General features: G+C 44.0%; 1 protein-coding gene across 1 annotated transcript; it reads left to right on the forward strand.

Annotated features, from left to right (window-relative positions):
- Positions 1-1,010: 1,010 nt before the first annotated feature.
- Positions 1,011-10,124, forward strand: LOC123486043 (zinc finger protein 609; the record flags this gene model as incomplete). The annotated part of the gene is given in 5 exon segments (XM_045217221.1): positions 1,011-1,023; positions 9,551-9,615; positions 9,618-9,662; positions 9,664-9,769; positions 9,772-10,124. Coding segments are annotated over 5 exon segments (582 nt in total), but the record flags the coding sequence as incomplete, so codon positions are not given.
- Positions 10,125-15,854: the final 5,730 nt, after the last annotated feature.

Here is a 15,854-nt window from a genome sequence, read left to right on the forward strand (position 1 = left end):
ATATTTAGGTCTAATATGGTAGTCATTCTCCTTTATCATGCCGAACACAAGGAATGTCCCTTGAATTGGTCAACTCTCAAAGTCCGTTGGAAATGAATGATGTGTGGTGAATGGCCCAGAGCCTCGATTCAGCCCAGTTCAGAAGATTGACACACATTTGAGTCACTGTTGTTCAACGCAGCATTGGTTATTACATTTAAGCTTGGGCAGTATACCATATATACCTTTGTAACTATTTCTTTGAAGTTTTTCAATACATTTTTATATTTGTAGCTACTTCAGTGAATACCTGCAGTCAACTGGTGCAATATGTTAGGCGATAAAGCGGATCACGTTCATCATTTCACCTGTCACATTATTTTACATCATGAAGCTTTTACCATAGTTCCCAGAACAGTTGAGCCAGTCACTTGTTTGTTTGTAAATAGCACAACAGTGAAAGCGGGAGCAGGTGAGTCAAGCTGTCTATTGACAGGGGTCGCGCTTTTATATTGAATGTCAAGTGTTTTTTTGCTTAAATAGTGAACAGGGACATGCAACTATTGTTTTCCTTCACAGAAAATACATCAGTGCAACACATTTTGCAGAAAATAGCTTCATTTTCATCAGATGACAACAGAAGTGCAATGCTATTTGGCTGGCAGCCACAGTAAATTAGTAAATGAGCTTACAATGAAAAAGCAAGGTCTTTTTTTTTGCTAAAACGATGCATGGCCATCATATTTCTAATGTTTATCATAGAAAGAATGTAGCCAGCTACATTTCCTAATGTTTTGCTTAAAGTAGGCTGGCTGAGAAAAAAAGCTCCACATCAGAAGGCTGTCTGCTGATTAGAATGCCTGTTTTGAATTCTCATCCTGAGTGGAGAAGTGCAACTGAAGCACAGCATTAGTCTGATGCCGAGCAGAAATTACAATAAGAAGCATTTTTGATCTGCGTTTACAAAACGCAGCAAGAGATTTCTTACGAATTTTATCTTTTTTTCCTGCGTGAAAAATAAAGAATTCTGCATGAATGAGACCTGTAAGTTTAACTTGCTAGTTATCTAAGTAAGTTACTTAATAAGGTGACGGGGCATCATATTGTGTAAGCTTTCTGCCGTGTTTGAGAAGTCAAAGCCCTTGGAGGAGTTATCTGTACAGCTGCCACCATCTTGATTTCTTGACCTTTTTTCTCTTCTCTATTCCCGGCCCGTCTGCCCCTCCCCCCCTCCGGTTGCCCTAGCGACTCCAGACACACGGTGTGTATACATGCTGCTTCAGAGCAGACAAGCATGCATCTGTCATGTGAATTTCTATCTCTAATTCAACCTAAGCTTGAATCATTACCAGAGGTTGTAAGGCTCTGGTTTTAATCATCAATGATTCAAGGTCCATAACCACGAAGAAGGATTTTTTGCATGTTTATTCATGGAGAGCTCTGGCGCCAAAGACACAAACATACGATTTTATACCTCCTGGACTTGACTCCTCCCACCTTTAGGTGACTTTTCTAAACAGTTTCCGCCCCCTTGAATGTTTAGTACCGCCCTCTGTTAGTGGGTTGACACTACATGATAATTCTAACATTTATACTGTATTTGGGGTGAAATCCTTTAGTCATTATTCTTAAAATCCAAATTAATCTAACAGCATCCAAAAACGTTGTTCATTTGGACAATGTCTCTCGTTCACATTCACTTGTAAGTGTCCAAACTCACCAAAAATTACATTCTGTAGCACCTACCTATACATGTATAACTTTATGAGCTGGATTGGCTGGATTTGAAATTTATTTATTTTCGTTTGCGCTCGTTAGCATATTTAGCTAGCAGCCTCCATGGAAATTCGCTATTACCAGAATGCTAACACAATTAGCACAAGTAACTGATCCCCAATGGTCATTTTTGAGTTTTTTTGGTAGCGTTAGCGCCAGTCGGCTGTACCTGCGCCAACACTTTTTCATCTTAGAGCTTGTTCTCCATCTAAAAATAATAATAATAGTGAGCCAACATGTTTCGGCACTTTTATATCCATGACTGATCAAATCTAATTTTCTCATGCTCTCTCTTGTCCCTCTGCAGCAGACCTGTGGTGACCAATATGTTTGGAACATTGAATCGCAATACATGGAACCGTGAGAATCGCAATACATATCGTATTGGCACCTAAGTGTCGTGATAAGATCGAACCGTGAGGTCCCTGGCAATTTTCAGCCATATAGCTATCATTTGGATGTGTTCAAACCCAATCAGATCAATGATTGTTGTTATGTTTCAGTGGGTTTTATTCGAGTTAGGCAAATATTTAACTTTGGCTACCTGAAGTAGCCTATTACCTAGAGCTTTTTGGTTTCAGAAATAGGCACTTGATAGTACTCAGGCATGTGTTTTTCATTTTCATGCTAAGATTGCATTGAGGTTTCCTTTTTATGAACATGTCTTCTCTTCTCATGATTATAACTGATAGCGATAAACTGTTTTGCCAGCTGTTAAAAAGGTATGCTAACACATGGAACATGAGGAGGCCTGTCAACCAAGTGAAGGATCTCTTTGCTTGAATTCCTCTAATTCAACATTGTACGTAATGTAGTTCCTTTGGGTGTAAAATGAAGGTCAGATACCTTGTACCGGGAAGAATCGTCCAGGTTGCTGTGATGGAATAGGCCTAGAGATAGCTTTTATGAGCAGCTGGTATTCCTTAAGGTGTTTTTGTTGTAATTTGGAAATGTTACATTATCTAGGGTAATGCTGTCCTCCAGGATCAGACGGTGCTTGATTTAGGCCTACTTGACTCCATTTAAGTTACTCCACATAGGCTACGTTATTAAGTTACGTTAGCCTATTGATTATTGCCTAATGGTTGTTTCCGGCCTCACTAGATTTTGGTCAAGGTGTAGCCTATTTCAGCCATGACCATTTACAAGGAAAAGTAATCTTGCTTCGACCGATGTAATAATCTCATGTAGGCCCTTGTTCTTTTGGCCAACTCAAAATAAAGATGGTGTGCGAGAAATTGGTCTTGAAAAGCAGCATTGAGTCGACTTATCCATCGAAGTGGATAAGGTTCAAGTTCAGAACAACCTTCATTCTCACAATTGGTGTGTGGGGTATTACTGGGAGAGTCCACGACTGTGGCAAGGTCACTCTGGTTACAGTTTTAAAGGTCATTCTACTCCAAAAATCCTTTGAAAATCCTTTGAAACTCATCTAAAAATCCAGGACAGTTTAATTTGATCTTAATGAATCACCAGCCAATTCAATATTAAGCACAAAACCAATTTGGCTAGCGTAACGTTACTGGATTTGATTTATTTCATTCATGCTCGCTGTCTACACGAATTATGCAGAATTCAGTTACATTTAGACAATACTACATTCAATTAAAAAAAGGTCCTGGCTTACAACATTTTAGCTAACAATTATTTAGCTGTGCGTAGTTGCTAAATTAATATAGGAGAAACACTGATCATGCTGCTCACATTTCCAGTTGGACTTGAGGATCTGAAGTCAGTTGATTAGCCTAGGTTTGATTCAGTGCAGGTTTAGCGCTGATGCATTTTTTTAACAGCTGCGTCAACATGCTTGTATGTCTTTACATTCCTTACACCATCTGAGAAGATCACAACTGGGAGTTTTCCTTGAAAATTATTTTGGCTGAAAGTAGACAAGGAAGGCCAGAAGGAAGGATTGAGAAAGGTGAGAGGTAAGGAAAGAAGGGACCATACTGGAGGGAGAGAGAGGGAAAGAAGAGGCCATATGGAGGAAGAGAGAGGGAAAGAAGGGACCATACGGAGGGAGAGAGAGAGGGAAGCAGAAGGCTAAGGTGCGTAATGTCTCCCTGTGTCTGGGGAGTTCTCTGAGATTGCCTGTTGTTATGAAGGAATCATGTCTGAATGGCTCTGCTGAGCCTGTTAATGGAGTTGCTCTTGTTACTGCCAACTTGTCAGCCTCTGAAGAAGGGGCCTCCCTTCCACCCCACCCCCACACTCTACTGTATCAACTGTCTGGAAGAGATCAGTGACATGAGGGCCACAGAAAATTTACTAAAGCATTTTTCCCCTTGGACTGGAGGTGTGATAACAATAAACGTTCTTTGACTAAAGTACGCTATTGCCTGAGCCTAGCCATAGTGGCAGTACATTATCTCCCGAGTCTAGCCATAGTGGCAGTACATTATCTCCCGAGTCTAGCCATAGTGGCAGTACATTATCTCCCGAGTCTAGCCATAGTGGCAGTACATTATCTCCAGAGTCTAGCCATAGTGGCAGTACATTATCTCCCGAGTCTAGCCATAGTGGCAGTACATTATCTCCCGAGTCTAGCCATAGTGGCAGTACATTATCTCCCGAGTCTAGCCATAGTGGCAGTACATTATCTCCCGAGTCTAGCCATAGTGGCAGTACATTATCTCCAGAGTCTAGCCATAGTGGCAGTACATTATCTCCAGAGTCTAGCCATAGTGGCAGTACATTATCTCCAGAGTCTAGCCATAGTGGCAGTACATTATCTCCAGAGTCTAGCCACAGTGGCAGTACATTATCTCCAGAGTCTAGCCATAGTGGCAGTACATTATCTCCAGAGTCTAGCCATAGTGGCAGTACATTATCTCCAGAGTCTAGCCATAGTGGCAGTACATTATCTCCCGAGTCTAGCCATAGTGGCAGTACATTATCTCGAGTCTAGCCATAGTGGCACAATTGAAAATGAAAATACAGAATATTCTTTATTATGCAGCATCATTGAACCATTTTATTGATTGTGAGTGATGGTCTACATTCAGAGTGGCAGCTGGCCAGGGTCAGCACCTACCATTACACTATTGTTAACCAATATATTGTTTGTCACCCGTTTGGCTCATGTGCTGTTGAAAAGACACTGCATTTCTTGATAATGTTAGCGATGTCTGGCTTCAGTTGTTTCCACACAGACACAAAACCGGCAATGGAAAAGATTACTTTTCATAACAAAATTATATTGCTTTAGTTATGTGTACTCTGGGACTAGATAAAATATACAGGAAATACTTGAAGTGTTTTCACTGCTTAGGTTTTAGGCTGTACTTCACCACCGTCTGAGCAATGGGGGATGTTTTCAAAGCACTGTAGACACTTCACACACAAGATGGGGGAGTCTGGTTAGTCTACATACTACAGCTGAATCCAGATAAAATGTGGCAATCAGATTGTGATGTGGCAGCGAGCATTACTCTTGTCGATTGATGAAGGGCTTCCCAGCTAACGCACAACATGTCAGAAAGGCAGTAGCAAGTTAATACTGGCAGTATTGTGTGTCAGTATAGCAGGAACCATTGCCGCCTTGCTGACACAAACCAGTAGTGGACAGACTGGACTCTTTAATGAGCTCTGCTGCATGCCACAGGAAATGGAAGTCCCACTGTGAATGGGAGCTTGTGCTCCCCAGGTTGACATTTTGCTGATATGGAAGCTGGCTGACCCGCGAGGCTCTGATTCCCATCGCCTGGCGTGCCCTGGAGCAGTTCTATTTATGGTAACCAGCTCCAAGCACACAATCCAATTACATGGAGGTTACTGTTTGGCTGTCTGGACGGGGACCTGTCTTTATACCAGGAGGCAGGGAAAAATTGCTCCTGTGCCAGGCTCTGCACTATTCAATTTAGGTTGTTATTGGAAGTTATTACTCCTGCCGCAGTAAATTATTGGGAAGCTCTTGGCAGGTGCCACAGAATATATCTTTAATCTGCCGGCGACCGTCAGCTTTCTCTGCATCATACCCTGTGACTTTTTGCACACTGGTGTTGTTGAGAAAACTCTTACCCTGGAACTGTTCACTGAACTTGGGAGTGGTAACGTGGTATTCTGCTCACTAAGAACAGGGTGTGCAGCTTTAACATCAGATGGATTCCAATAAGACAGGGTTAGGAGAGAAGGGCTGAATGGGTCTAGCGGTGTTGCTTGTAACTGATTCCATTCAGGTACGGTTGGTGTCTGGTTATCCATGACTGATTAGCCTGGGCTACATGTCATAGTCCCTGGTGTCTGCACAGATGGTATCCTCTAACATTAGGATGTTGATACTAGCCTACATCGGGTCATTTCATTAAAGGGATATGCAAGTTTTTCTACCTACCCAGAAGTCAGATGAACTTGTGGACAATTTATATGTCTATGTGTGCAGATGAAGGAAGTTAAGAGGTTGTTTCATGAGCCAACTAACTAGCGATTAGCGCAAATAACTGGAAGTCTACAGGTACAGTAGCATACGCTAAAGGCGATATAGACTTCCAGTCATTGCGCTAACGCTAGTTAGCACTGGCTCATGAAACTTCCTTCAACTTCCTTCATAGTGCACATAGACGTATAAATGATACCACAAGTTCATCTGACTCTGGGTAAGTAGAAAAATGGCTTCATTTTAAGGGCAACTCTTGTAGAGATTTTAAGAAAATAAATTGGTCTATTCTGTGTGCAAATTAATAGAAAGTGGACAAATCCTTTCTGTAAAGACGCGTTTCTCTTTGGACAGGCCAGATATAATCCCCACCCTGACATGGGTGTCTGTGATGGATCGCTGGAGGAAATTGGATCTCTTATAAAAAAAGACAAGCACTAAGGAGGTACATGGCCTCATGCCTTCAGTCAACAGGCCACTCACTGGGACGTTTCCTCAGTGGGTCTTTTCAAAAGGCTTGCTCTGCAGTTCTGGAGAAGGGGCAGTACAGTAGGTCAACCACAAATATAATTACAAACACTCTTTTGTGGAGGTGTCGGACCAATTAGACCCCCACAACTGTTTAGCCAGCCAAACGCCACAGCTGCAACCCCGACTGCTCTTCCTTTGCCGCATTCCCCCCCACACATGATTTTCATGTGTTTGATGCCTTTCCAGCCACTCAGCAGCCTCCACTGGTCTGAAGTCATTGGAGAAAGTGGCCAACTGAATAAAAAAAGGTGTTTACAATCAGACAGAAGATCCAAAAGGCGTTGTCTGCTCAATTAGGGGAAAAGATGCAATTGATTTTATCATGGCTGACACTTTCCTCCCCCTCCTCACATAGGCAGGCGCCTGCTGAGCACGCTTCTGAGAGCAGCAATTCAAACGTTTTCACAGCAATGACCTTCCAAATGGTGCACTTTGACATTATTTTCATTGTTTATTTCAGATCCTAAATTACATCTCAGCGACAGGCCAACTGTCAGAGGTAGAGCCTTCTCTCCACAAACAGGTTGGCTGAAGTCCTATTGTGTACGCTGTTTGGCCCTGTGTTTTTGTCAGTGGCCGTTTGCAGAACACAAAGAGAAAAATCCGTTTATGGATGTTATTTACAGCCCGTGAAAGGGCAGCAGTAGCAGCAGACATGCTAAAAACCCGCTGCTTGTGGAGCTTTATAGGAGTCTGTGGAAAGGACCACCTGTTTGGGGGTAGAGGGAGTTATTGTCTGTTAGAGATGAGCAGGCATGTGTTTAAGAACATGATGTCTCTTGGATAAGATGGACATTATGGATCATTAAAAGTGTCAATTGTATTTTTTGAGATACTTATCCATTATAATTTAACAGAAGCTCGAATTCCCCTTCTCTTTCTGAATTACAAATACAAAGGCCATGTCCGAGAAGACTAGGCTATCACATCTGGTGGAATAGACTGGATTGGAAAAAATGGTAGGCCTAGGCTATATTAAGCTAAGTGCTAACATGATCACAATGTGTCGTGTAAGGCATGCATATTGCTGCGCTTTATTTAGCCTAAATGATGGTGTTAGGCTGTGCCTTTCATCTGCAACATCGATTCAAGTGTTTTTCTTGCTGCCCTGTTGATGCAGGGGTTGTCAGTGTCCACTTGACAGAGCACGGCTATGTTAACCCTGTGAGGGTGAGTAGTGAGGCCGTTGATTCTTCATCCATCAACAGTGACACTATCAGCAGTCCTTGTGGGAATGAGCCAGTCCTCAGAACAGTGGGGCCACATTGGCCGTCAATCAGGATTTAGCGTTTTCCCAGGTTGCCATGGTGACTGGGAAATGGTTTGAAGACCCGGGGTTTCTGTGCAACGCTATAGCACCCTTTGGGATTATGGTGAAGTTTGGGCAGCTTTCAGATAATGTAGTGTTGGAAAGAATGGATAATTGTCCCAGTTCAGTCAAAATTTCAGAAACAAATGCCTATTTTGCTACAAGCATTTGGTTGTATTTAATCAAGAAAACAATGTCTCTACTACTGGGCAAAGATACATGTGGCTCCAGGCTAAATAAGCCTATTTTACAGCTATTTACTTTCTTTACCTTACCCCCGACATTCTGGACTACCAGTTTGATTGAATAGGTCCCAATGTAATGGTGTGGGGTTTTCTTCTCTTTTCTTGCCGTAAAGACATCACAAGCCTCCTGATCCGAATAGGTTAGATCAAGCTGTAGGCCTATGGCAGTTGTGAATAGGGTTAGATCAAGCTGTAGGCCTATGGCAGTTGTGAATAGGGTTAGATCAAGCTGTAGGGCCTATGGCAGTTGTGAATAGGGTTAGATCAAGCTTGTAGGGCCTATGGCAGGTTGTGAATAGGGTTAGATCAAGCTGTAGGCCTATGGCAGTTGTGAATAGGGTTAGATCAAGCTGTGGAGCCTATGGCAGTTGTGAATAGGGTTAGATCAAGCTGTAGGCTTATGGCAGTTGTGAATAGGGTTAGATCAAGCTGTAGGCCCCTATGGCAGTTGTGAGTATAGGGTTAGATCAAGCTGTAGGCCTATGTCCGTTGCAAGAATAGAGGACAGGTGCTGAGTTTTTGGATTGCGGTCTGCACTGTCTTCAACGAGGTCTCTGGCCGGGTCTAAAATGTTTTTATATTTTCTCATCAGAATTTGCGATAGCCCTCTATCCATTTAAAAAAATAAGATGCCCCCTTGACTCGTAGCTTTTGTTCCAGTAGTTGTTTACAAGCTGGACAGAGTGGAGTGACCAATGTAGAGTGTGTAGTATCATTTCTATACAGTTTGGGTTTAGTTTGAGTCATTTCATTGTAGATGTAGGTCTCAGACACATCCAGTAGCGATTAGCTGACCGAGAGAGTCCTTGGCACCTCTGAACAGAGTGCCGGCTGTAATTTGCCAACCGAGTGTGCACTGATTTTTTTACATGTAGAATTGCAGTGAAAATGTCAGCAGTCAGACATCTACAGCAGGTGGTCCCTTAAACACAACGAACTGAACGATTCGGCAGACGAACGCTAGATCCCATTAGTGCAATGTGTGCGAGCCTTTAGGTCGTTTTTTCATTGGCAATTAAAACAAGTCTTGAACCTTTTATTCTTCATTGCTGTTGAGCAGTTGAAATGTTTTAGCACCTTCAAACTTTCTGTGAATTCTGTTGTCTTCTGTGGTGCTACTCAGCCCTTTTTGTTTTATGGTATTGGTTGGCTGAGCATTACCTAGTGTATTGGATAGCTGTAACAATTTTTCTCTTTTCCCCTCAGGGGAAAATGTGGTAAATAGGGGGGATACCTAGACCCTAAGGATTCTCTCAACCCAGTCCCCCAGCAGTCAGAGAAGGTGGCGGACCTCATTGAGGCAAACCTGGGCCGTCACTAAAATGTCTCCCTAAGTGTGTGGCACTGCAGGCGGGAAAGGTGTGGACTCGAATGCGGTGGACACTTACGACAGCGGTGAGTGAAGTGGGACATCGGTGTAGGAAATGTGATTATCGACCTTGACCTTTAACTTAGAAAAGGGACAAACTCGAGAAATGTCTGGAACCAAGGACGGAGGGGGTATGACGGCTCCGCCCAGTGCTGTCGCAGCTTTGCCTGACAACATACGATTGGTTGTCCTGTACCTGGCCCTCAAGGCAAGGAGAGCAAATCTAAATCAAAACGCAGCAAAAACTCAAAAGACAATAGTAGCAAGGTCTCAGCTTGAGACTGGGGCCAAGAAAGAAGCGCAGACACGCAACCCAAGGGGAACCGACAAACACTGCAGCTACTGCATTAGCCACTAGCAACAACTCCACCACTGGCAAAGGAATGGAGAAGGGGTGGAAAAAAGTCTCTCGGAACAGTGGTAAAAGATAAGGAAGGGGCAAGTGGGAAAAGTAAGAAGGAGAAAAGCGAGGGAGTGCCCGTGGTGGTAATAGCTGCCACTGAAAAGGAAGTGGTTTCTCAAGCTCAAGTAGCTTTGGGGGTAACCCCGTGGTGCCCCTTTGATGAACACACAATCCACGGACTTGGTAGGGGCCGATCAGTTGGGAATATTACACTTGAGTCTGTTGGGATAGTCCCAGCATTGACAATTTAAAACTGAACCTGAGAGCTGGACAATATTGAATGCCGAACATTGAAGAAGGTTAAAATGAAAAGGTAAGAGTGCTGTTAAACAAATTATTGCTTGGAATGTTTCTGCTGAATGTGTATCACTATGCAAGACCAATTGCCAAAAACCTTTGCTTAGCTGTAGGTTCAGATTTCATTCCATTCCATTTGAGATTTGGTTTTTGGTTGAACTATGTTTTAACTTTTAAGTCTTTTTTGGAACATGATGTAGCCTAGTCAGGGGTTTGGAGCTGTGCCATCTATTTCTCCCACTTCAGTTCAGTTTATTATCTACTTGAAGACATTGCCCTCTTTCCGTCAGTTGTGAGTATCAGTGGGTACAATCTGATCATGATGGCTTTTGAAATATCTCATCAAACAGAAATATCCCTAGAATCATTTGAAGAACTTGGCTACGGTTCATTATTATTAAAATTGTCTGTGGTTATTAAACTCATAAATATCATAACATGTTCTACACAGGATATTTGTTTTCCCAAATGAATCAATTAGCCTGCTGACTAGCTAGCTGATTTCTAATGGCAGCGCTAGTTTTTCCTTCTTTCAAACATAGACATTGTCATGCAAGAAACTCATGAACAGTTGCTTAACTATTTACCCGTACTTATCCTGTTTCCTCATTGAGCTGGTCTGTCAGTGTGTCTATTGTGTGCTCAGAAACAGCCTTTTCATGCTCTGTTAGTACCAGCAGTGGAGGGAGGTGCTGGGGACTGTTTTGTCTGTTGTCGGGTTCCATTCTTAATCCCACAAGCCCCAGCAATGCCTGGTGGGTGGGTAAGGGTGGCAAAGCACGCCCTCACTTTCGCTGCTGCTCTGAAAAGTGAAGTGGGGGAAGGGCCTTCAAGAGGCAAGTTTCCCCTGTCAGAATGCAAAGCCGTGGAGTCTCCTCAGATAACTCAAACAGGGGAAATCTAAGGGCAAAAGGCTTAGCAATCAGAAAGTACTCAGGCAACCCAATGAGCTCAGCGTGATTGGGTGACGACCTTGAACAAAGGGGAAAGGGGTCAGTCTACACCACTGGTTCATAGACAAAGGGTCTCCAGAAAACGGTTGCCGATGAAGTGTTCACTGAATTAATATCTGATTCCTTGGAGACCCCTGGAAGGTTGTCCCATGCACACGTTCTAGATTTGTAGCTTTCAAGGCCTACATTGAAACTAAGGCCTAGATACAATGGACGTCGAATAGACCATTAATGATGAAAACAATATGCTGCTCCCGTTTTATGACATTGACATGTACAATGTTTGTTTTTCAAATGCTAAAAATTAACCTAATCTTGATCAATGTTGTCCAACATGTCTCTCTTCTCCATGTGATGGGTGTTCCAGGAGTTCAAATCACATTTTCCCAAACTGTAAACAGTATCAATAATAAAAATCAAGAAGAGATTTGAATAAACATGTAAAGTCATCCAGTTAGTAGCTTGTTAGAGGTTCTGATCTTTAATAAAGGTGTTGTACGTGATGAGGCAAGTGCTCTGCCTTCCTAGACATTTGACGGTAACTGAGTGTGATTGTTATTTGCCATCTCAAATGCAGTCATTCTTTCTCTTTAATGATGAGTTACTTACTCATGCTCTTATCCTCTTTGAATTAGTGTAAGCCGCTGTGTGACTCGACTGGTCTCCGTCTTAGGGACAGAGCTCCTAAAGCATTGGCTCTGATTCTGGGAATAAATCATCTCTGCTCAACGACAGCACTGCGCTCTCTCGCTCATTATACAAGGCTGGAGGAGCCAGGCGTTTCGTCAGAGCTGCCTCGACGTGATGCAGGACCTGACGAATGGAGCAGCTCTCATGGAAAATTACATTAGACAATGTCGTTCAATAGAGGAAGGAGGAGAAAAAAAGGGTCTGTGCTTGAGAGAAAGGGCCTGGCCACCACTCGGTGTAGTCGCTGATGTGCAGTTAGGGAGAAAGGGCCTGCCTACCACTCGGTGTAGTCGCTGATGTGCGTTAGGGAGAAAGGGCCCAGGCCACCACTGGTGTAGTCAGCTGATGTGCAGTTAGGGGAAAGGGCCTGGCCACCCACTCGGTGTAGTCGGCTGATGCTGCAGTTAGGGGAGAAAGGGCTTCTGGCCACCACTTTCGGTGTAGTCGCTGATGTGCAGTTAGGGGAGAAGGGAACTGTGCACCACTCGGTGTAGTCACTGATGTGCAGTTAGGGGAGAAAGAGGGCCTGGCCACCACTTTCGGGGTGTGGTTGCTGATGTGCAGTTAGGGGAGAAAGGGCCTGGCCACCCATAAATCGTGTAAGTCGCTGATGTGCAGTTAGGAGAGAAAGGGCCTGGCCACCACTCGGTGTGGTCGCTGATGTGCAGTTGGGGGAGAAAGGGCCAGGCCACCACTCGGAGTGTAATCGCTGATGTGCAGTTAGGGGAGAAAGGGCCAGGCCACCACTGCGGTGTAGTCGCTGATGTGCAGTTAGGGGAGAGAAAGGGCCTGGCCACCACTCGAGTGTCGATCGCTGATGTGCAGTTAGGGGAGAAAGGCTACCGGCCACCACTCGGTGTAGTCGCTGATGTGCAGTTAGGGAGAAAGGGCCTGGCCACCACTGGTGTAGTCGCACTGATGTGCAGTTAGGGGAGAAAGGGCCTAGCCACCACTCGGTGTAGTCACTGATGTGCAGTTAGGGGAGAAAGAAGGGCCTGGCCACCACTCGGGTGTAGTCCCGCTGATGTGCAGTTGGGGAGAAAGGGCCGCCACATACCCTCGGTGTAGTCGCTGATGTGCAGTTAGGGGAGAAAGGGGCTGTGCCACCACTCGGATGTAGTCGCTGATGTGCAGTTAGGGGAGAAGCTTGGCCTGGCCACCACTCGGTGTAGTCGCTGATGTGCAGTTAGGGAGAAAGGGCCACCACTCGGTGTAATCGCTGATGTGCAGTTGGGGGAGAAGAGGCCTGGCTGGCCACCACTTGGTGTAGTCGCTGATGTGCAGTTTGGGGAGGAAGGGCCTGGCCACCACTCGGGTGTAATTAAGCTGATGTGCAGTTAGGGAGAAAGGGCCTACATGTTACCATGGGGTGTAATCGCTGATGTGCAGTTAGGGAGAAAGGGCTGGCCACCACTCAGTGTAGTCGCTGATGTGCAGTTAGGAGAAAGGGGTCTCACGAGAGCCCTGGCTTTTTCCTTTTCTTGCCTTTGATCGACTGACTGGTGCACTGTTGTGCTGACAGCTCATTCCTTTTAACTAGCACCAGACTTTGGGGACCCTAGAAGAGAAGGAGGATGAGTGGTTTTGAAGGGAGTGTCAGTTAAGTAGACGAGGTGAAGCTATACCTGTTCATATAGGCTGGTTAGCTAATTCTAAACAGACTTGATGTGTAGGCCTAAACACAGAAGCTTTGCTGTTGTCCCATTTGTGTAATTTTTTGTGTGGAAAAAACAAAGCGGCGCAGCAAACAGGGATTAGGAATAAACATATTTCCCCAATCCGTTCAGCCAAATCCTACCTGGAATGTAAACTTGGTCCTGCTGGGGCACCTTGCCGTGAAGCCACATTGTTTTAGCCCCATGGCCTTCTTTTCCAGCCTTGTTTCGTCTAGCCTAGACCTGTTCCTTTTCAGCTGCTGCCTCACCAATATCAGTCTTGGTTAAACAAAGCATTATGAAATGTAGCCTAAATCTACTGGCTTAAATGACTAGACTTCGCCCCGTGGAAGCTGACAGGGACTGAATTCTAAGCCCTATTTTCAAAGCAGAGATGGCCCGCCATCATCCGATAAAAAGAGGCAAGCAGTGCAGTGCTCTGTGTTGTCGCCTCGGAAGCGAGCGTGGAGAAGTGATTCCTCTTGATCAGCAGACTTGTATGTTCCGTGTGATTGCAGCAAATGAAAGGCCCCCATTCAGGCTGGCGTGGGAGGCCTCTGTAGGTAATTGGAATCTCAAAATTGAGCTCAAATGGTTATCTTGTTAAATGCTTTGAAGAGGGCAAGAATGATTGAATGACCTAATGCTTGGAAGTGTGTTTAAATCATGATTTTACTCATGTCTAATCAAGCCAAAGCGTTTTCTTTGCCCTTGTTGGTAACCATCCATGCTTGAATTGCTTTTCCTGGTATTAGCAGCCTTGACTTGTTATTCCTCAAGGTGTTATTCTGTTCACCTAGGGTCCTTCAGCTGTCTGTGTCAGTGGTATAATTCATTGCCAATAATGAACATCCGATGTGAAAAGGAACAAGACACACTCCTTTCCTAGCTCTCCCTAGCTCTTTGGCTTGTGCTTGGCCTCGACCATTTGCCCGACTGTAATTGTTGGGAGAACCCAGCTTGTGTTGGCCCATCATGCCTATTTTTAGTTGATTTGACAACCTACTGTTGGAACCTGCGTGTGTGTTTAGATACGTGTGTGTGTGTGTACAGGGAGCTTGGACAGAAGAGGGAGGTATTTTTGCAGCGCGGACTCAGTCAGTGCTGCTGCTTGATTCCTGTAGTGCTACCTCTGTCTATTGAAACGCTTCGCCCTCAAGGGCCCCCCAGTAAAAACACTCCAACTCTAATTGTTTTTCACGTCAATAAGTAGCCTCTGTCTCCACAACAATGTAAAAGGCTGTGAGGCTAAGCACAAAACAGGGCTTTAAAAAGGGAGGGTTAGTGACAGCAATTCTACTTTGCCCACCTATTTAGATAAAGCTATAGACTTGGATTATTGAGGCTAGATCTAAGGTCAGTTAACTTTTGACCCCTTAATGGTGTTAAGGAGATAAGGATTATTATGTAAACTGATCTCCAACCACTTCTTAGTTGTGACTAGCTTATTTCTCTCAGATCCCAAAACATTTTAAACAGTTTGCCTGAGGTTGCAGTGGAATTCACTGTTTAATGTGTTGCCTTTGTCTCCTTATGAAAAGGACACATTTTATTCATTCTCCCTTTGTTTCCTCAAAGCACGTGCAGGCAAGCTGTTAAATGCCTTTGTCTAGGCTCTTCTGAATTTCTCAAACTGTCCTTTCAAGTGTTTATATATAAATTGAGATCAGACAAGCGTTCATAATACTAGGAAAAATACCCAACATTTGTCACAATCTTAATGCTCAAAATTGGTGCAGATATCAGCATGAAATCCATTCACATCAATATTATGCTAGATTCATTTTGTCGTCCCAGAAAACCGCTTTGAAACTGAATGTGTGTCAGTGTTGCTACTGGCTGCTCTGCAGCAGGAAGGAGTTAGCTTCGGTATGGTCTTGTTTCCCTTTACAACTTTCCCCCACTTAAGAAAGTCTTATCTGTGTTTGCTATTTTAGGGTGATGAGGCAACAAGATGAAATGGGAAATACGATTTATACTCAGCAAGCAGAAAGGTGAAATCCTGTCATGGCATATTCTGCTGTAGAGTCTGCTCTTGGCCTTTTGCTCTCTCTCTTTACAGTCTTCCGCTCAAAACTCCTTCCCATACAATTGTGTTTCTGTTCTATAGGCTAGATGGTAATGGATGATTCCAACTAACAGTCAGGAGTCCTAGTATCTACCTCAAAGATGTCTATATTTAACCAGCAATTTGTTTAAACATTGCAGTTTGCTGTCAGCTAACCTGATTCTCGTCCTTTTCAAAAGGGTACAGCTGGGAGGAATTTGCATT

Source organism: Coregonus clupeaformis, unplaced genomic scaffold (genome assembly GCF_020615455.1).
Source record: "Coregonus clupeaformis isolate EN_2021a unplaced genomic scaffold, ASM2061545v1 scaf0969, whole genome shotgun sequence".
Lineage (NCBI taxonomy): Eukaryota > Metazoa > Chordata > Actinopteri > Salmoniformes > Salmonidae > Coregonus > Coregonus clupeaformis.